We start from the raw sequence: 22171 nt of genomic DNA on the forward strand, positions 1-22171 counted from the left end.
TTTTCTGGTGAGTCCGGCATTGTCACGGTTCCTTTTTTTTTTTTCATGGTGGACTGTCAACCACCATTTGGTGTTAGGTCTGTCCCTTGTGTGAACTCACTCTGCGCCCTGGAAGTTCCTGTGTGTGGTAGCCATCTTCAGATTCCTTTTTCCGCAGTTGGGTCTGAAAGCAAAACAAGAAGCTCTGAAGTTTTGCAGAAGATTCTCGAAAATGTAGGCCTTTTGGGGGAAAAAATAGCAGAACGAAAGAAAGTAAGGTACAAGAGAAGGAAGGGGACCTTCATCTGCAGAAGTCCGTATGGGGAATCAGAATAACACGGGTGGCTGGAGAATGATGCAAAGTAGGGGTCATGGAAAATACCCCCTTTAAATTTTGTCCAAACTGCCACCACAATTTGCACTACGCAAACCACACAAAGTTTGTAACCTCTGCCTACCAAGGGACCACAGGGACAAGGACTGTGAGGCCTGCGCTGTGTTTGTGCCGAAAACTTGCAAAGCTCTTTGAACTGCAATTAGACAATAAAAAAAATCTGGTGGGTATAGTTTAACACTTGTTAAGGCATGTTTGTTTTCTGCTGGTGTTCTGTGCCATTTTTAAAGCACAAAAGTGTGCCATATTTCCAGCTCTTTAGGTAACAGAAGGGTTAATCGTGGTATATTTGTAGAGCGCAGACCTGTCACCCCAAGGGCATCCTGGCGCTTCGAACGATGAAACCAACAATTTCAGCGACTTAGCCTGTCCTGGGAAAAAGGTAGGTTTTTAACGCCTTCCTAAAGGCTGAGATCCTCAAGACTCCTTAGAGATATCGGCAGGGAGTTCCAGAGTTTGGCCGCTGCTACTCTGAAAGATCGGCCGCCCATCCTCACTCTCTGGAAACGCGGTACTACGAGTAACCTGGATGAGGAGGAGCGTAAGGCTCGAGGTGGAAGATACCAGGCGAACATTTTCCGCAAAGAGACCGGGCCCAGGCCATAGATAGCCCTAAACACAATGCAAGCTGCTTTGTAGCAAACGCGTAGATGGACCGGCAGCCAGTGGAGTTCCTGTAGCGCTGCCGTGGATGAGCTGTAGTAGGGGCGGGAGAGGGCGAGTTTGGCAGCCATGTTTTGCACCCTTTGTAGCTTGCCCAGTAGTGTTATCGGGGCCTCCAGAAGTAGTGCATTACAATAGTCGAGTCGACTTAAGATGGTACTCCGCACTACTTCGGGTCTGGCTTGCTCAGGGAGGAGGGGCAGAACTTTGCGCAGCATGCGGATCAGCATCATGCACGTTGAGGTGGTCTTATTTACGTGCAGATCTAGCTGCAAGTTGGGCCCGAAACTGACACCCAAGTTGCGCGCCGATTGTGCAGCTGACACCGTCTCTGAGAATGACGAAGGCCAGAAGTCGTCTGGGAGATCCCGGGGAACTCGGTCGTTGGAACAGTACAGGACCTCTGTCTTAGTCCCATTAAACTGCAGCGAGTTCAATCGGAGCCATTCCGCTGTAGCCTGCATGCATCGGTGGAAGGTTTCCAATGGGACTGCGTCCTGTCCCTCCAGTGAAAAGACCAGCTGGGTGTCGTCCGCATAATTAAATGCGGAGATCCCAAATGATTTAATAAGCTGGACCAGAGGGCGGAGGTAAATATTAAAGAGTATAGGGCTGATGGCTGATGGCTGAGCCCTGGGGTACTCCTTGTCCTACTCTCCGCTCCTCTGAGCTGAAGGGAGGGAGCGATACCCGTTGCTGACGGTTGTCCAGATAAGAGATCAGCCAATCCCTGGCCTTATCTTTAACCCCGCACTCTTCCAGCCTCCTGATCAAGGTAGGATGGCTGACCGTGTCGAACGCGGCCGACATGTCGAGCAGCACCAGAAAGGCTGCCCGACCACTGTCGACTCGCGCCCGCAGATTGTCTAACACGGTCACTAACGCGGATTCCGTCCCATGAGCTGGGCGAAAACCGAATTGCGTGTCATCCAGCCAGGTGTTACCTTCTAAGAAGCCGGACAGAGTGCGGGTGACCAGTTTTTCCATGATTTTAACTGGAAAAGGAAGCAGGGAAATTGGCCGATAGTTGGAAAGACAAGCGGGGTCAAGCGTGGATTTTTTTAGGAGTGGAGATACCACTGCCTTCTTCCAGCAGTCCGGTACAGTCCCTGTTTCAAACGACTGGCAGCAAATGGAGTGCAAAGGCTGGAAAAGTTGCTCCTGAAACACCCTCCAAAGTTTTGGAGGGAGAGGGTCAAGAGGCGAGCCCGATGAGATCGTAAAAGCCAGGCTGCCAAACTCCTCCAGGGAGGGGAGGGGAAAGCTGTTCAGCTGGGGTCGACTGGACTCTATCGCCAGAGCTCCCAAGCTGAGTGCGTGGTCCTCTGGTCGGGGTCCACTGGAAGGCGTGGCCGGAGCTTCCAAACAGAGGTAAGAAACCCTCTGCAGGGGTCGACTGGCCATCGCCTCCGGAGCTCCCAGACCAGTGGTAGGATTGACTGGATCCTGCAAACCCTCCAGAATTTTGCAGATCTTCTCCTCGAAAGCATCAGCAAGCGAATCACATAGAGCTTGCGATGTGGGGACGGTGTTGGCCGCACACATAGGGTGGGCGAGGTCCCTAACGATCTTAAAGAGGGCCTGTGCCTTGTTTGGGGCCTGGTTCAAGGTGGATTCAAGATAAGCCGCTTTAGCTATCTTGATCTGTGCCTTATATTTTAGTAAGGCGGACCGGAACACAGTTTTCTCCAAGTCTAAATACTGTTTCCTCCACGCTCTTTCTGCGCGTTTACAGCCGAGTTTAAGCTGGCGTAGTTCGCTCGTATACCAAGGGCTAGCTCGATTCACCCTCCCTCGTGACTTCCGGAGGGGTGCCAACTTATCCAACGAGCTCGAGATGGACTGGCTAAAGAGAGTATAGCTCTCTTCAGCTGAACTGCCAAGCTTAAAGTCCTTCCCTAAGATATTCGGTAGTGGAGAGATGTTGAGTATTCGGGACCAAGGTCTCCCTAACTTGGCTTGGGATAGTCCAGCCTCCCGCAAGGTGTGGTCCTCTAAGCAAAGAGAGAACGTAATCAGGAAGTGGTCTGTCCAAAACTGGTTAATAGTGTGAAGTTTGCTGTAACTTTTCAGATAAGTGCCTTTTTCACAAATATATAGAATGCTGCCAGTGGGGAAAAGGATTTTAAAAACACCCTAAGGTCAGACTACACTCAGTGTTTGTAAGTGCAAGGGGCTGCAGTGCTGAGTCACACAGTGGTGACCCTCTGACCCCCTCTGGCCTCGGGTAAGAGTCCCCTCCCGAAAAATAGTGGGGGAACCCCATACACCTACTTCCTCCCCAACTTGTCTCCTGCCCTTTTCACTCAATCTCGCATATACTTCATTACATCTCCTTGACCACATCAACCCCTACACACTATGCCCCTACTCACCTGTAAACACTGCATTTTCATGTACTTTTATGTTGTTAATCATTTGACAAATGTGTACTTCCTTAAAACATTTTCGCCCAGAATCACACTTACAGTTGGCATCCGTGGCAATTGGTCTGTTAAATCTGCAGAGAGGTCACGGCGCATATATTCTGACCAGCTTTATTTCCCACTGACAGGCGCTGTGAGAAACCTGCAGTGCCTTTAGCCTCAACCCTAGAGCTCTTCGGCGTGGACGGAAACCTTTCTTGTGACACTTTAGCTGATTGCACAGTTATGGTCGAAAACCCTCCAGTGTTTTTTTGTAAAATTCACGGCTATTGGATAACCCTTCACCGAAAACTACCACAGTTTATAGAAATATAGAACCGTTGGAGGCATCGACTAAAATCTTGATAGAAGATCAACACAAATTCAAGGCCTGTAATATCAGTAAAATGTATAAATAAAAAAAGGGGACCCGGGTCACAGCATGCGCTATTAAAGAGTAATATGTTACTAAAAAGAAAACTGAAAACACCCTGGAAAAAAAGCGAATACTCTAGGTATTAAGTAAACTAAGTAAATTAAGTAAAGCGCATGAAATGGAACAGGAGCTACGTCGCAGACATGGGCGGTTCTTAATGGTTTGCACAGCTGTTAAGAAATCGATCAGTGTTTTCTCTGTAAAGATAAGGACAGAATATAGGGCCCCCAAGTGACCCATTTCGGTGTCCTCTTTTAACTACTGCAGGTCTCAGAACTGAAGGGCACCGCCCCAATTAAAACCCTGCTTGCAAGTATTTTCCCAATGGAAAATGAGCGTCACGCAGTGAAAAAACACGGAAAAGTATCTCCTTTTGGGTATCATTAATAAATCGCTGATTCAATTGACACACACGCAGGAATTAATTAGACACAAACACTCAGAAATAGTTTGTGGAATCTGCGCTTCATTTCGGAAATCTGACAATCACGGTCTTTCCTCCCTGCATCTGTTAACGGTTGAATTGTCAAATTAACTATCCCTTCAAATGTTGCCCAATTGGGCGCACTCATGGTGACTGTTCCGAGGCGCGCTTGTAATGCTGACGTGCTGCGCCTGACGGGCGTGTTACGTGTCGCCCTGTGTGGGCTGCACAGCAGGCGCGCTTCCTCAGTGACGCGCTGCTGTGAAATGTCTGCAGGTCTGTCTGGTGCGTCAGGAGATAACCCGGCAAGGCGGGCCCCTGGCATTAAGGCCATAATACATTTCAGGAGTAGATAAGAAAGTGCCAAATCGTATAAAAGTGTACATGCCCGCACTAATACATTTATAAATTTTTTAGGAAACCTCTTTTTTTCTATGAAGTCATTTGCTTCTCTAGTTCTTTTACAAATGCAACCCTCAGACTAGCTATTTGGTTTTGCATTGAAATCATTACAAATTGGTCTACGTATATTGTTTTGTGCAGTAGGGCTTTGCCTTTCTGTCTAGCTGGAAACCTGGCCCTTCGAGCAGGAGCTAGTTGGAAGAATAAAAATTGTGCTGAAGGACAAAAGAAGTGAAGTATTTAGATAGGAAAGTCAGGGACCTAGCTACCTATAGATGTATGAATGAGGCAGAGCACCTTGAAAAAGACTTGGCTTGATTACCACCTGCCAGACTTGCGGATTTGGGGGTCCAGCCACCGCCGCACCGGCAATCCGACCGCCCCATTACGAGTGGGGCGGTGGGACTGCCATTGCACCGCTGCAACAGCCAGGGAACGTCCTGCACCGGTCGGGGCTTCACAATATACTGGCGGTCCGCTGAAGAAACGCCAGGCATATTAAGAGTTTCAGGACTGCCAGCCCTGTGTGCATGTCCCCACAGTTCCACACAGCATGGACTTCACAGTTCATACCGCGCTGGAACCCGATGTGGCGATACTTTATAAGACATACATAGGTGCCTTTGAAAGGCAGAGCTGCAGGACCGCCCCTCGCCTGCCTGACCACAAAAAAAATCATAATCTGGAAGGCAAGTGGCGGCCCTGTTAAGCGGTCCTGGAGCGCGGCGGTGGCATGGCTGCTTGCTCCAGGACTTCCAAACACGTAATCTGGCCCTCTGACTTTAATCAAGCAGCCAAAGAGCAGGCTTAGCACTGCTGAACTTGGGGGTATAGTTGACAAGACCGGTCACTTTGTTTTGAATCACTTGCTGTCTATAGGGAAGGGCAGTTTGGATGCCCAGTTAAATATCATTGGTGTGATCAAGCCTAGAGACAATAAAGGCGGAGGTGACTATTCAGCACTGTCATTAGACAGATAGTGAAATGTGCACCAAAGCTTGCAAAGAAGGAAGGTGCAGGAAGAAATTGGTCAGATGAAGCTTGGAGTCAATATAGGCTTCAATAGTTTTAACGCTTTGAACGTGGGTCTTCAGATTTCCATACGGATGCATTTTAACTGGAGATCAGACCCTCTTTAATCAGTGTTCTTTTTGAGCCAGTGGCTGCCCATCCATCTTCTTAAGTCTGGCATACGCTAACTAAGAGCACAGTTTTAAGGGGTCGACCATCAAGGTGAAAGAGAATTTGTTTGTTTTATAAGTGAAAAGAGGAATGTTGTGCGATCTCATGAGGTAGGAGAGAGGTTACCCGTAGAGATTGTAAACATAAAGGGAGAGGGACTGCCCTTGAGAAACTTCGAAGTTGGAAGACATTGTGCTAGAGGTAAAAGGACCCAGAACGACTCTTTAGGAATGGAGGCTAAGAAAAGACAAAAAACACTTAAGGACTGTTATCAGTCATGCAGTTGTTTTTGAGGGAAAACAGGAGGATGGGTATTGTCCATGTGGTCAATGGCTGCTTAGGGAACTAAGAGAATGAAAGCAGTGACACCGAAACATAACTCATCCGCAGAGGATATATATATATATATCAAAACAAAACCCTTTCAGGCATTGAGTGACGCATAAATTATGCAAAAAAGGAGAGAACTCTGGGTAGTTCTCAAGTTTAGGTGGAAAGCAGCCCCTGTAAGAGCACTCTCAACACCAGCGACACTCTAGATCTGCTCACCTCAAATGTCTGTTTTTCTATCAAAGTTTTTAAGCATAGGATTAGCACAGTGCTATCCACGCAGAGATAGAAAATGACAGTGTCTTTTGCAATTTATACAGCAAAGCCTTTAAGCATAGGACTAGTACAGTGCTGTCCTTGCCGAGCTGTAAAATTACAAAAGCCATTTATCACTCCAGGCACAATATTACAGCTTTGAATTAGTGAAATACCAACTCAATCCAACCTGAAATGAGTAAAAGCAACCCCTGACACAGTGTTTCGCTCTAATTAGAGCTCTTCAGAGAGGTATAGCTTTGTCCAGACACAAGGGAGCACCCAGTATTAAGTCAAAACAAAACCCTTTCAGGCATAGAGTGACGCATAAATTATGCAAAAAAGAAGGAGAGGACTCTGGGTAGTTCTCAAGTTTAGGTGGAAAGCAGCCCCTGTAAGAGCACTCTCAACACCAGCGACACTCTAGATCTACTTTGATAGAAAAACAGACATTTGAGTTGAGCAGATCTAGAGTGTCGCTGGTGTTGAGAGTGCTCTTACAGCGGCTGCTTTCCACCTAAACTTGAGAACTACCCAGAGTTCTCTCCTTCTTTTTTGTGTATATATATATATATATATATATATATATATATATATATATATATATATATATATATATATATATATATATATATCCATCAATCAGCGCAGGAACCTATTTAGAGAGAGACCACACACAAAATGGATCCAAAAACTTCTTTACTATCGTCAGCTTGCCAGCAAGCTTCCAGCATCGGGGTCATCAAAAAGTTATTTGCCAGACGCGTTTCGAGAGCAGAACTCTCTTTTTCAATGGCTTAATGGTTACCAGTCGCAAAAGTACGCCTTAAATTACGCACATGTTTGACCAGTCCCCGCCCCCTGGGCGTGTTCATCACAGCGGCGTTATGGGAGCTGTAGTGCCGATTTTTATGCCAAGTGGGTGCATTCTCAGTTTGAATAAAACCAGATGTAATCCAAGTGGATATGAAGACACACATATGAAGGATGCCTGCCCCGCTTTGCAGCTGACGATGAAGTGACACAAGGGCTCCTCTGCAGGGCCCCAGGTCGATTTGTGTCCTTGTTGATCCTGAGTAGGTATCAGCACTGGTTCTGCGTGAGCAGCAGGTCTCATCTCCACGACCGGGACGGCCGTTTAAACATCCATCAATCAGCGCAGGAACCCATTTAGAGAGAGACCACACACGAAATGGATCCAAAAACTTCTTTACTATCGTCAGCTTGCCAGCAAGCTTCCAGTATATGTATAAATATATAAATAAATATATATATATATATATATATATATATATATATATATATATATATATATATTTCTTCACCCCAACTCTCGTAGTTCAAAGAAGGAAACTCGAGCCACAAATTCATAAGCGTGATGAATTTTAATTAAGCAAAAGTGGTCAAAACGCCCGACGCGTTTCGGTGCAGCCGCACCTTGGTCACGGTCGCCAGTAGGTAGTTATAGTTAGGACCTAGTTTCCGTAGGAAATCCGCAACATTCTATTGGGAATAACTTTGGCGCCGGTTGATGAATCTTTGCGAATTTCTCAAAGAAGATGGCCCGCTCCGCTCCTTCCCTGAAAGTTTTGGGGGGATTCGTCAAGTGGGGGCTGAGAAAAAAGGGGGTCCCAAAACGTGTTTTCCCCATGTTATTTTCCATAGGACGATTAGACACGGCTACAGCCCGAACTGCTGAACGGAATTACAAGAAATTTGGCAAAATGGTAGAGTCTGATTCGCAGATCACGCTTTTGCTCAAGTGGTGTGAACCCCTCCAGTAGTTCTTGAGAAAATCAAAAGAAAACAAATAAATATATCTAGGCGCGTACCTTCCCGAGCACGAGCTGCATGCTGATTGGCTGTCAACTGTCTGTCAACACTCCTAACCAGAAATTGTTGGCAGCCATCTTGTGCCTCGGTAGACTGAGGCACAAGAAAGCAGAAAAACAAACGTTCAGAACTCAAAAAGAGGGCAGGGTAGAAGCACCCTGACCCCCTAGACCTGCTCAGGGGATCCCACAAGGACCCCCAAGGCCCCCAAAAAGGTATTTTTTTTCGCCAAAAAATTGCCAGGTACGGTACGCATACCTTACCGAGCACGAGCTGCATGCTCATTGGTTTTCAACACTCCAAACCAGGAAGTGTTGGCAGCCATCTTGTGCTCAGTAGACCAAGGCACAAGAAAGCAGAAAACCAAACGTGTAGAACGCAAAAATGGGGCAGGGTAGAAACACCCTGACCCCTTACGCCTGTTCAGGTGGTCCCACACGGACCCCCAAGGCTCCAAATGTTTTTACAAAAAACCCGGTCTTTCAAATTATCCCCCGGGGGGACCAAATCGTGGGGGCATTGTGAAAAAGAAGTGTGGGGGGGCCCCAACCCCCCACACTTCTTTTTCACGATGCCCCCGTGGGACCGCCACCCCCGGGGCATAGCAACGCAGCCCCCTGGCGCATACTGGAGGTTCCAAGGGGAATTGGTTCCCCCTCTGCAAACGCGCCAGGGAGCTGCGTTGCAGAGAGGTGTAAAAAGGGGCATGGCCTCATTACACCTCTCTGCAATGCAGTCCCGTGGCGCATACTGGAGGTTCCTGGTGGGCTAGTTGGCCCCCATGGCCCCTCAGTATGCAAGGGGAATTAGTTCCCAATCTGCAAACGCGCCCGGGGGCTGCGTTGCAGAGAGGTGTAAAAAGGGCATGGCCTCATTACACCTCTCTGCAACGTAGCCTCCTGGCGTATACTGGCGGTTCCCGGTGGGCTAGTTGGCCCCCAGAGACCCCCAGTATGTAAGGGGACTTAATCCCCCCAACTTAGAACACTCTACAGGGCGCGTTGGCACAGTGGTGAAGGTCGGGGGCGGGGCTTGAGGTGATGTGAGTGTAAACATGCCCTGAGGCGCGTTTTAAGTTGGGGAATTAATTAATAAAAAACAACACCGCCTCCTGCTGAAAAAGCGTTTGTGAGACTAAAGACAGTGGAAAAAAAGATAAGGACATGATTTGTCGCCCTTGGCTCAGCGTTCGAAAAGCCAAATAAACCAACGCAAACAAAAAAAGTAGTGCACCGAAAGTAACAAATGGCCGATAGTGAAGTGATCCATGTAACAGGGCCAGTCTTCGGTGCATGACCAAAACAGCAAAAGAAGGAAAAAATGTAAACTATTCACCAACGAAAACAAAGGAATTTCGAAAGGCACATGTAGGAACGAATGAAAATGGATGGGCGTGCTGAAAGCCCATACAGTAGATACAGAATGTGTCATGAGACAGTGCATGCACTGCCTAGCTGAGACCTCGAAAAATCCTTACTGCAGCCTATATAGGATATGGGGTACAGGTCTCGTGTCCTGCACTTTTGCAAATAAGGGCCTATAGGGGGCGAAAATAGGCACACCCTGATCTTAAAGTCTCAGAGGGGATTTGCTTAACCCCCCAGGGTTAAATGTAACAGAAAAAGGAGAAAAAAATTGTAGGAGTCGAGAGTCTGATTACTAACTCATAAATCGCTGAAACTTAAAATGTCGGCTTTGGTCCCCTGTACCTATCTCTGTACTGCGGTCCCAGATAACCATTTTGTGTGTCGGGGACTAGTGAGTCAGGACCCTAACTCTTGATCCCAATGCAAGCTTCACATCGTAAAGCTTGCACTGTAATCACAAATTTTATTGATGATTTATAAATCCTATTTAGGATTCGCAAATATGAACAAGAAAGGCCTGGCCAAAGCCCAGACCAAAGAGCCAACCCTCTAGCATCAGCAACAGGCAACCCCTTCGTCTAACCCCCACCCCACCCCCTGTGCACGGCCAAAGTCTGTGGGCAGCATGGCTTGGCTTCCCATAGTGGGTGAGTGCCCAACCCCTGATGTGCACAGCAAAAGACCCCATGCAGCAGGAGTAGAGCATCTGCAGCAGATTGGGCACCGGGCCTGGCCTCAGACCAGTCCCTGCTCTTGTTAGACCAATTTGCACCTTGTGTCCACATGGGATGCCATAGATGCTGAAGCACATTTGCAAGTCCAATTTTTGTTAGGTAGATGTTGGTAGTTTGATCTGAGAAGGCATCTAGTAGTGTTGACAACACTGCACTGAAAAAGCAGACTTGCCTGCAGGTGTCTGCTATTCTATAGTTTGTGTTCGCAAAACATCCCATATTAACTTAGATCATTTTAGTAGCTGTCAAATAAAATAAAAGTTATAAATCAAGGATGTGGATGCATAGACATGATTAACCATTTGTAAGTGTCTTTGTCCAGGCATTATTTTTTCTTAAACCTTCTGATCAAGTCTTTGTGCAACTTGGCACTCTCGTCACGCGATCCACATTTCTGCAGGTCATTTCAGACACTGTCTTCAGTCCTGACCTATTTATTCACCAACAAATCATTGTCTTCAGGTCTATTAGTCTAATAAGTTTAACGGAACCAAAACAAGACCACATCACACCACCTAGAGTGGGACTTTAGAAGCATGAGATGCATGCATGGACCAAGATCAGAGATTCGCGACGGTCAGTGCAGTTGCCTATGGCGACCATTCTTTCGTATGAAAAAAGTTGAATTCTCCTGGCAGTGCATTTTTTTACTTTGCCTTGCTACGAGTTGTGTTTTATAACGTTAAGTAGGTCGGTTTGAAACACAACCGTGGATATTGATTTAGGATGGCTAGGGATCACTGCTGCCACCCCTAGATCGCCCTTTGGTACCCCTGGCACTGCCGCTTCTACACCTGTCTAGAGGAACTACGAGGCAGAGGCAGAAACGCAAAGGATGGAGGGCTTCAGGGCCTTTGTTTTCTTACTGTGGTTTGCACTCTTCACTCTTGTAGCATGTAGGAGGCTGTTAGAAGCGTAGGGGGGGGGGGGGGGGTGAGTGACAGAAGTTTAACCCACTGATATCATCAGGGGTCAAAGGGTACCCTCAGCCTTGCCTTGCTTTTTTGGGAACTGACTTTCATGAACTAAACCCTATTCTTAGTCTGCTGGCCTTCAGTATGTGAAAGAACTTGTCATGCAGCACGTCAGTAGTTACGTAATTTACGCCTCTGCAGAGAAGGGGTGGTTTGTAGGTGCTTTAAGAAAACTGCACTTCAAGGTAATTGTTTCTAGCAGATGTTGTGAGTCTGATCCATGCACGAGCCAGACACATCTGCACAACACATGTTTACCGAGTGTGAGCGGTGCCAATTCCATAAGCTGCGAATAGGAACTTAAGCTTGTCTAACAAGGCCCTTCATAAAATGAGACACTTTCAAGAAAGCCGAATCCCTGGAAGTCGAAGGTTAGGAAATAAGTCTACAGGGAACATAGAGGGGCTAACAAATGCCAATCACTGGCAAGTTTGGCTACAGTATGCATCTTGGAGCCCCAGTTTGCTGTTAAAGGTCTGTGAATTATGGTGTGAAGGGCAGTTTTATTCTCTGGATCTGTTTAACTGATTTGCTGGAGATTGTTTTTCTGTGTGCTTTTGGACTGCTTGCTTAGGCCTTTTTTAATATGTGCGTAGACGTTTTATGAAGTTTGGTCTACATTTCATCGTTATTATATGGCTTGTAAAGCACATTTCCTTATGTCCTTATGTATTATGCTTTATTTGACATTGGACATACAATTAAATATAACCCACCACATTCTCAAATACTTTCTGCTGTCATGGCCCATTTCTAATTAAGAAGATGCGCTTCAAAAAGGGAAGACTTTGTTTATTCACCTACGCTTACTTCGTCAAATCACTGCATGAAGTTATGTGTGGTGAGGAACAGTCACTGGCTGGGCTCAACACATCAGCCTGGGCTTCACCGAGCAGCAAATGAGAGCCTTGGTCCTAGCAGACATCACTCACCCACACACACACACTTCCCGCCATTCCCAAACACACTAACATGATTGAGAAGAAGAACAGATCTGAAGTCAGAAAGTGTAGACCTCTTCTGACAGTTCCAGAGCCCAAGCATGTTAGTGGGGTAGAGTGTAAATGGAGGTCATCTGTTTGGGGAAGGGAGTAAATAGAGGTACACCAGCCTTCTCATACCTTCACTAGATCAGGGTAAGGTGCTAGGCTGATAATAACCTACTGACTTCACTGAATGTCAAATATAATACTGAAAAGCAGCCTCACATAAACATATCCTCTTTGTGCAAACTTATCGTGATGACTTTCAAATACTGCCTTCTCATAGAAAGTGGTGTTCGCAGCCGACACTGCTGGGTTCCTATGGGCTTGAATTGTCTTGGTATTTGCATTGCGCTTCCTTACCCTTGAAAGGGCCGTGGGGCTTTCTAGGTGGTCTAATTGATTGTATTTCCCAGTGATATATAGATAAGTTGCACCTGCCCCCTCCTCCGTCCCCTCTCCCTGTCTCTTTTGCCTCCGCTTGTTTCTTGGGCATGAAGGGCCAGTGGTGGCATGGTTGTGTGCAGCAGCTGCTGTGTTAGTATGAGCGTCTACAGACACAGGGGTCCCTCGCCTGTTGGGCGTTCCTTGCTCTCTCCTGGTACCTGTAGGCTTCACCTGTTTGACATGAGAGAGGAACCACTGAGGGGCGTGTGCCAAGGGCACCTGTAGATCAGGTAATTTTCCATGTTTGAAAGATGAGATGGGGAAGGAGCTCAGAGAGGCAGGGCACAGATATTATTTTTGATGGGGGACACTATTATCAAGAGGGTCGGGGAGGGAGGTAATGTTCATTTTTTTTTCTTTATAGATTTTTGTGTTTAGAGGAGGAGGTTCATCAGGGACGCAGCGACAAAAATCCATGTATAAATTTACTTTCGAGAGATGGGGGGATGGTTCGTGAGGGAGGCGGGTGAGGATGGTAAATATTACTGCTGGCATTTTGTGTTATGTTTGGACCCCCCCAAACATCCACCACTCTAACTCCATGTGCCACCGGCCTGTGTGGACAGTAGGATGCCTGGGTGAAAACATACCATGAACTCGTCGTTGCTTTCAGTGTTCAGAACCGCCTGTTGTCCACCCCAGGGTATTTAGTGTGCCTAAGCACATTGTAGCTGTATTTCTTTGACATACTCCTAATTCTTCAGTGAAATATATTCCCACTGTTGAGGTTTCCTTTCCTGTGTGGTATCTTCTTTGAAATTGTAATAGGTAGTTGTCTTCCCGGTATGCAGTAAAATGTAGGTAGTAACATCTACGTTTTTATGGAGGGAATATGTAAAATGGAACCGTGTAATATTGTCTTTTAATATTGCCATGAAGATGTTCTGGTGATGTAATAAATCACTAGGCTCAGAGCCGAGACGTTTGTAAATGTCACTAGAACCTCAGCACGGCCGCATTGGATCAAATTAGATGTTACCTGCGTTTTTTATTTTACATGATATTTTTTATGAATTTCGCTACTGTACTTTGAAGGTAATGTACTAATGAGGTATTATTTAGAATGTGTTCATGATATGATTTGTTGTGCTTTAACCGAAATATACAATGAAGAGCAGTAGCTTACTAAACAAAGACATGCAATATGTCTGCACAGATAAAAATACAGTGTTTTAGGTATGGAGAGCTCACATGTATTTATTTTAACTGTCACAAAAAGGACATTATGATGCGTTTCGGTATGTTCATTTTTGCCTGTTGTATGAATTTTTTTTATATTTTCTCATCAAATTTTTGAAATACATCTTCAGACTGTTTTTTTGAAAGAATACACTTTTGCATAGAGTTTCTTTTCTCTCTGCTACCCTTAATACGCATTTGATGTGCTTGGGCAAACAAAATATTTTTTTTGGGTTCCTTAACAGCTTATTTCTAAACTGAGTTTCAATTCCCTACCAGCAGTAATGTAGACCAGGGGAAGACCAGGAATGCCTCTTCCAGTGAGGTGTTTGAGAGTGTTCACCAGGTATACACGAGCAGAGCTCAGGCAGTACCATTGCACAGTGTGAATGTGGGTGTGTGAAATAAGTGTGCTTTGCGTCCTCAAACTGGCGTCCTTTCCTGGGCCAGGAAGGGGAATGTAGTGTAGGAAACCCAGCAGTTTTGATTCAAACACGTGTCTTTTAATCGCACTGTGTGCTCAAGATGTGTCAGTGCCAATGGGTGCGCCCTCAGCTCGAAAATATGGACTGTGCCATGCTCAGAGAGAATTGGCAAAGCCAATAGTTCTTGCCTTTAGAACCTGTTGGCTTTGCTAATGGTTTTAGCAATGTGTTACTGTATATACATTGCATATTTTACATAAGTAAATCTTTGAATTTGTTAACGTTTGTAACCTCTTGGCTTTAGTGCAAATTTACTGACTATTGGTAAAGTGAAGAGGTTTCAGCTCTACAAGTTGAGTTATTTGGTTTTTGAATGTGTGTGTGGTACACGTGAGCTGAGTTGCATTTAGGTGTCTGGGTGAATTTTGACCATGGGAAAGTGTTCATGATGGGGCATGATTGAGAGCTCTGGAGCGGAGACTAAAACGGTGTGAGTAACAGTGTTCAGAATACATGGTTATCCAATCCTTGGCCTCTCTCCAATGGACACAAAGTGATGGTCACAGATGTACCACATGTAATTGCCAATTCGAATTACTTAGAACAAAATCATTGTTGTTACTTATTTATATCAACCTGCTAACAAGCACTCTCAAAGCCTAAAAGTCTGGCTTGTTTTAGGCATATGTTTGTTTTTGTGTGATATGTCTGGCTGCAATAGAAGATAACTCACAAATAGGCACCCAACTGATGGTCAGACAGCACGCTGGGTAAAGCACAGGACTGTAGTTCCCATGTTTTAAACCCCACCCTTAAGTACAGAGGCCGTGCTTCTTTTAGAGTCTTTTAGAGACCTTCTTAAAGACTGTGGGCCTCAACAGGCTTTTGCCTACTGACAGCTAAAACTTATCTTGTAGTTGAGACCTAAAAATTGTGGTGATGTAAAACTGTGGAGACAAATCTAAAACTTGTGGAGTAAAAAGATGGAGCTATCAGTTTGCTCCGCTGCGGCACTCACTCTACAGCATCTTTGGGAGGGCAGGAGCACAGCATGCGCTTCGTGTCAGGAGGGAGTTGTGCATTTTAGCGAAATAAAATTAAGAGGCAGACCTACTCCACTGTGACTCTTCTGGGGTCTAGTGCGAAGGGAGATACACAGAGGACAGACAGCAACCTGATCTATAAGGAAGGAAGGAAGGTGGTGCAGAAGCACAGAGAACGGGGTGGTCGAGGCAGCACAGATGGCAGGACATAAGCAAAACAAGGCTGCTGGTGGGGGAGGCAACAAGGAGGATGCAGGGAAGGAGGAAAACTAACAGGGAGAACGAACTACGTGGAGTAGGGGGGGCAGGAAAACCACAGGGGCAAAAGAGCAACAGGAGTGGGCTGGGGAGAGGCACACAAGCAAAAGGGAGAGAACAAGACAGAGCTTGGAGAAAGAAGAAAAACACGCAAGGGAGACAGCTGGAAAACACATGCGCTCTTGTGGAGTGCTTAAACAACAAGAAAAAAGTAGTTCATGACAAACGAGCGGTGGAATGACTCCAGTAATGCATCCATGCTCCAAGGGAGGGATAACCGCAAAAGGAGGAAGGCAAGGCAACGCATAAGAGCAAACAAATGAGTGACCGTGAAGCAAACCAATTGTAAGCAATGGGCGGACTCGAAGCCTACTGTAAGCTAACAATACATCTTGCAACAGATAGCGCATACTCTCTAGTAGGCATAATAGTTATATGGAAGACCTGTTTCTTACCACATCAGCTTACTAGAGCACGGTGGTGTACGGTATGAAATGCATTTTGAAGTGTTGGGAGACAAAGGAAAACTGCCAGATGGAAAGACAGAATTGTATTTTCTTGTTACCTCCTTTTTTATTTGGATAAATAGTTTTGATAGCTGATTTTCCTTTTAATGAGAGAATCTCCGAAATAGGGGAGCTATTTCACATAGGGCTGTGAAATATGGATTTTCAAACCACTGTGAAAGATGCAAAAAATCGTAAAATTAGTTATGATATATATTTATATTTTGTTAATGGATACCCGGTATTAAACAGCTGCACTTTCCTTTCTAAATTCTCAGCCACAACTTCAAATGGTAATCAATCAACATTACCCAGCGTTTGAGTTCTGAGCAGTGGAAGCGCCTGTATACATACATTCTGAGGCAAACTTCAGCGCAGAAAAATTGTTTAATCAGACCACAATTTATTGTACTGAGCAAAGGGCAATAACATAGTTCACCACCTCTTTGCTATCTCTCATCTCTTTGACATAATATCTCCATACAGACACGCCTGTTTCAGTTGGCTTATCAAGTGAACAAACACGCCACTGATGACCACATTCCTTCCGAATCACTCTACAAACCTATCCTTATTCACTTCCAGTCACTATTGTCATTGAATCTTTTGCTTTAAACATTTATCCCTTTTTGTGTCTCATTAATGGACATTTAGTAATGGCAGTCTGGGATCGCAAACCTCGAGTGGGCTTATTTACAATCTCACAGCGTCGCCGGTGCGTCACTTTTTCCCACGTTAAAAGTGACGCACCGGTGGTGCAAGGGGCTTGTAAATAAGTTATCCACATAAATCTTATTTTGATAACTCCTACCCTACAAGCACTTGTGATCACTGTCTTGTCATTCTGATAATCAAAGTAATACATAATGCTAATGACTGGCAATATTCTCGAGTAAAGTTCATTCCTTTATTTAGAATTTTCGAGGGTCCTTGCTTCTTAAGTGCCAACATTTCCGAGGACTGACTAGCATGTCTATGGATCCCCAAGCAGCATTGGGGAGAGGGGTTGGCCTAACGGCTAAGGCGCTCGACCTTGGACCTGGGGAACTCGGTTCGAGTCTCGGTATCGACGCCAAAAACCCCCGGTAACGACGCCAAAAACCCCCTGTGATTCTGGGCAAATCATCGTGCCTAAAATGAATGTGTGTCCATCCTCATGTAACGTAACTGGTGCTATGTAAAGCGCTCTGATAACTGATTCGGTTCAAGTTCGCGCTATATAAAACTCAGCAAAAAAAAAAAATAATCCAGGTTTAGTTCTCAGAGAGATCCAGTTTTATAGACTATGGGTTTCAGGTTGTTGTAGGGGCTACAGACGCTTGTGCGGAGAAGTGTAGGCTTTTTTTGCACTGCTCATCATCCAGCGTGCTTTACATTCCTCAGGTTACCATTGAAGTTGTCGACAGCCATGACAGTGAACCAGAGAAGGATCTGCAGGAGCAGAGGAAACCCAGCTGGCCGATCCCATCACCCGACTGGAGGAACTGGTGGCAGAGGTCGTCTACTCGAACCCGCTTGAGTAGCTCAGACCAGGACTACAAGTATGACGGCACCACCGCAGATAGCAACTTCCTGAACCCGCTCAGTGGGTGGGATCGCCACGCACCCAGCCACCGCGCCTTTGAGACCAGGGAGCCGCCAGAGTACGGTGAGTTCACATTCCAGACTTCTCACGGCCATCTTGGGATCATTAAACTGGTTTGGGGGGAAATGAAAATGATGAATCGGGAAAACGGCGCCAAATAAAACAGCATTTTGAACATGTGGCTTTATTTCTACTGAGAAAGTCAGCTCTTAAAAGCTAATCTACACAAGAATACAAACCAGAGTTTCCAAACCATTCTCAACTAATGGGAAGGCAATTTGAAGAAAAATAGAACAATATGATGTCTTGGTTATGAGTGTATGCTAGGAGGCGGGGGAGGAAGGGGCGATGAATGGCTGTGCACATTCACATTTAGTTAAAAGCATATTTTTAGGAAGCAAAGGTTGGAAACTAAGGTTGTAGCAGTCTATGTTTCTAGGGCACATGTGTAAAATATGAAAAGCTGAAATAAGGGCTTTCAAAATGATTGGTTTAATAGGATCATTTACAGGCAGTTCTTGCCTTATTTAATATATATAAAGTCCGCGAGTGTTTGAAGTAACTGGATTATTCAATGTGATGCAGCACTTTAGCTTTTCATGCAAGGCTCTTCATTTTAAGAAAGATGTTTGTGAAACCTCCTTAACCTCCCAATATCTTAAACGTTCCTGGTATCCTTGCGATCACGTTAACATCCTCATGCTTTATGCAAAGCGGGCCCTGCTCTTCCACACTGCCGCTCTTTGGGTATCATTACTCTGGAAAGATGGGTTGTATGACCCATTATCAATGCCTAGAGGCAATATAGTTTAAGAGCATTCGGAAAGAGTAGTCATCATTATGAATAACTAAATATATGTCAAACGTTTATTTGCTGAATAAGCATTTGATAGGAGTGTTCTAGTGTAACACACAAAAAGCACTTTTTTTGTACATTTTGTCTTAAGAATATGACTGTGCCCCCTCTTTTAGAGGCTACTGGGCTCAAAGAAGATTATATGTCCATTTATGGCATCTATATGTGTAGGTACAGTTGTGTGCCCATTCAAACAAAAAAGGGCCTTAAAGCTAGAGTGCAGTGCAATAATTCAAAGCATTACAGCCCAGCACCACATTTATAATAATAATGCGCGTGGCTTAGTGAGGGGTAAACGGGCTCACGATTTTAAAGCAGTTAACCATCCTTTTTACCTTTTGGTCAGTAGAGAGGTGTTCACTAAGTTAATGAAGAACGTACTAACAATACTGCTTAACAGTAGGGAAACAAATTCAGTTACTCGCATTTCAAGAATATGGAAGCAGCCATTTTGTTGTACTTTTATCCCCCCACCCTTCCCCGTACTCTACCATTTCCCAAAATGGTTGCCATGCCTGTTTAGTGCACAAAACGTAATTACCTGGAAGTTGCTAGAACATTTAGGTAATACAACTTTATCATCTTCTGTTTGTCATTTATTTGTCCATTATCCTGATTATTGTCTCCGTCATAATGCAAAGCACAAGAGCATCGGTCCCTAGCTTGTTCCATGTTCACCTCTTGTTAGTTTTAGGGCTTTACCTACTTGTTGTGAATTAATGTTGTTGTTATTATTATTATTAATTCCGAGCAGCCTTGTCTAGGGCTGTGGGGTAAATTATGTATTTGGAAAATGTTTAAGTAGTCCCTTTTCATGACATGTTGAAAATCTATCATAAGTGTTGAAATGTTAATGAAAGATATGTGATTAAATTCACAGGCCAAGATGGATCAATTTTCTTGTCCTTGGTTCCAAAAAGAAGTAGGTTAAAAAATTACAGCTAGATCCTGTTTGTGTTGAGAATTACCAGTGGCCCAATATAGCTGAGTAGGGGCCCAACCCCTTCGTACATTACTGTTAAAACATTCAGCATTGCAGGTTTTAAGCTCTTTGATTGAAGAGTGGAGGTGCTATGTTTCTGTCTTATGCAAGAGCTGCTCCAGTTGCTTGGCAGGAAAACAGGCAGCCATTGTCCAACAGCAGTTTATAGAGAGATCCTTCCTGACGTTCTTTTCAGACGACTTATGGCCGTTTTAGGCCCCTTCCAGACATCAACCATTTGGTAAAGTAATCAATAGATGTAAATGCAGAATGCAACTTCTGTAACCTGTTGGAGAGGTGCAATGGAATGTAATTCCCTTTTGCTGCCAGATATGTCTGCTACTTGCATTCTCAAAATGCTAGTGGTAAGAAAGCTGCTTACTTGCTAGGATATAACTTTTTAAATGTGCGTGGCTACAATGAGGCTTCATGTTTGAAGGGTCCTCCCGCTGAATTGAAAAACTCTTACTTCTCCTCACCCAGTCCTCAACTTCCACTAACCTTCAACAAGAAGATTCTTAAACTTTTCTTTGGTAAATAATATCGGAGTGAATTTTTTGATGCCATAGGTTTTATTACACTTCTTATGATATATAATACAATTCCCTCCCTTGATGTTGCTATTTGTCGACCGTAAAACCTCTACTATGACTTAATATAGTATGGTCTCTGTAGTCAACCTTTCTCGCTACAGTAAGTGTTTCTGTTGAACGTATTTGGTCTGTACTGCCCTGTTTTTTTCTCTTTTTATTTTACATTTTGTGATGTCATTCAGTAGCTGCCTCCTCAGACCCTAAAAGTCTCTCTCTCTCGCTCTGCACTATTGCAATTACTCTTGTGAACCTGTAGAAAGTGACAGGGGCGCCAGCAAGGAAACTCTGGGATATATTTATAAGCTCCTTGCGCCACCTGAGCATCACTTTTTTGGACGCTCTGGTGGCGCAGTGTGTTGGCCCATATTCACAAGGCCAAACAAAGCCACCCTGTGTGGCTTCATGGCCTTATAAATATGGCCCCCTTTCAAGCATTACTCTGTGTGAAACAGGCGTGAAACATGGGTGTTGCTGTGGGTGTTCCCACGCAACACCCATGGATTGTGACGCATTCCCAGATTTACAAGGTTTTGAACACCTGAGAATGCATCCAATTCTAACTCTTCCCCAGGGAACACATAATAGTGGGGCAACGAGGAAAAAATACTTTTATTTCGCCTAATTTATTTCCTCTTTCTATGTGTGCTGCATTTTGCAGCACACATAGAAGGAGGAAAACGGCATCAATTATTGTTTTTGTGCAGGAAGGTGTCCCTTCCTGCACAAAAACAGTCATCCCTGCAACGCAGGCACCCTTGCACTATTGTGCACAAGTGCCTGCATTGGTGCAAGGCAGCCTATTGTGCGCCAGCCCAGAGGAAAACACAGGGATGCATCATCTTGTTGTAAATACGACGCATTCCAGCACTTTCCTAATGATGCAGCTTGGCACAGAAAGATGGCTTGCAGTGTCACACTGCGTCATAATCTTGTAAATATGCCACTCTGTTTATAAAACTGGCCAACAATGGCCCCAGCCCCTGGGGAAGTGCCCAATGGGATTAATGGCCTGTCCGGCCAAAAGCTGCACTTATAATTTTGTTATGCTTTGTCAAATACTGTTATGTATTTATAAGTTTTGAACAGCAGTCCAAGCTACTATGTACGAGGTAGATCCCATGGAGTAGTGATAAGGGAGTACAAGTAATTTGTAGGTAATAGGTATGGTCCATTTGGGTACCTATGGGATGATGTCTAAACCATTAACTGTACTCTTTGGCTGTAATCTGTTTCTTGATCTAGTGATTCAATATGAGGGAGAAATATACTTCAAGTTCATTATATTCTGATTTATGCTATTTTTGGCAATACAAGAATCAAATGCAATAAAAAAAAAAACGGGCACCTATTTTATTCACCCCCCTCCAATGTTACTTACTTTATAAACTAATTAAAAAAAAATCTTCTCCTGTTTGAAACACATCCGAAAATCATTACAATCCATCACATAAACGTGTCCGAATAGATCTGAAATGTTCTGAACATGTTCGTTTAAGTGTGAAATTGGCCTAATTCTCCCACTCATGTAGGAGGAGCCTGCTTGTCATCCAACAGAATTCCATATTTGTTTTAGTGTGTCAAATTAGATTCAATACCAGGGTGTTTGTCCAGCCCTCATTTCACCCCCCACCTGTGCACCAGAACATACTTGATTACAATAACATCCATAGACTATATAATGATGCCACTCTGCAAAGACACACAAGACAGCTGTGTACCCAGTTCAGAATAATGCAGCCTTTTCCAGTAAATGCTCGCTTTTGATAACTTTCCATGCTTTCGAGTTGCACTGTTGCAGTGATTGAGTTTACTCGCGGAGTTAAGGTGTTTATTATTATTATTATTATGATGGTGTCTTTTATAAAGCGTGCAGCTACCCCAACGGGGTGTCCCGGCGCTGAAGGTGTTTGTGCAAACACTGTAGGCTGTGTGACTC

General features: G+C 44.8%; 1 protein-coding gene across 1 annotated transcript in view; it reads left to right on the forward strand.

Moving 5' to 3' along the window:
• ISM1 (isthmin 1) overlaps nucleotides 1–22171 on the forward strand; it is a 190442-nt gene that overhangs the window by 122902 nt on the left and 45369 nt on the right. Inside the window, exon 3 of the mRNA XM_078649552.1 lies at nucleotides 17603–17867. Coding sequence (XP_078505678.1) covers nucleotides 17603–17867 — 265 coding nt within the window. The remainder of the gene's footprint in view (nucleotides 1–17602; nucleotides 17868–22171) is intronic.

Source organism: Lissotriton helveticus, chromosome 6, assembly GCF_964261635.1.
Source record: "Lissotriton helveticus chromosome 6, aLisHel1.1, whole genome shotgun sequence".
NCBI lineage: Eukaryota > Metazoa > Chordata > Amphibia > Caudata > Salamandridae > Lissotriton > Lissotriton helveticus.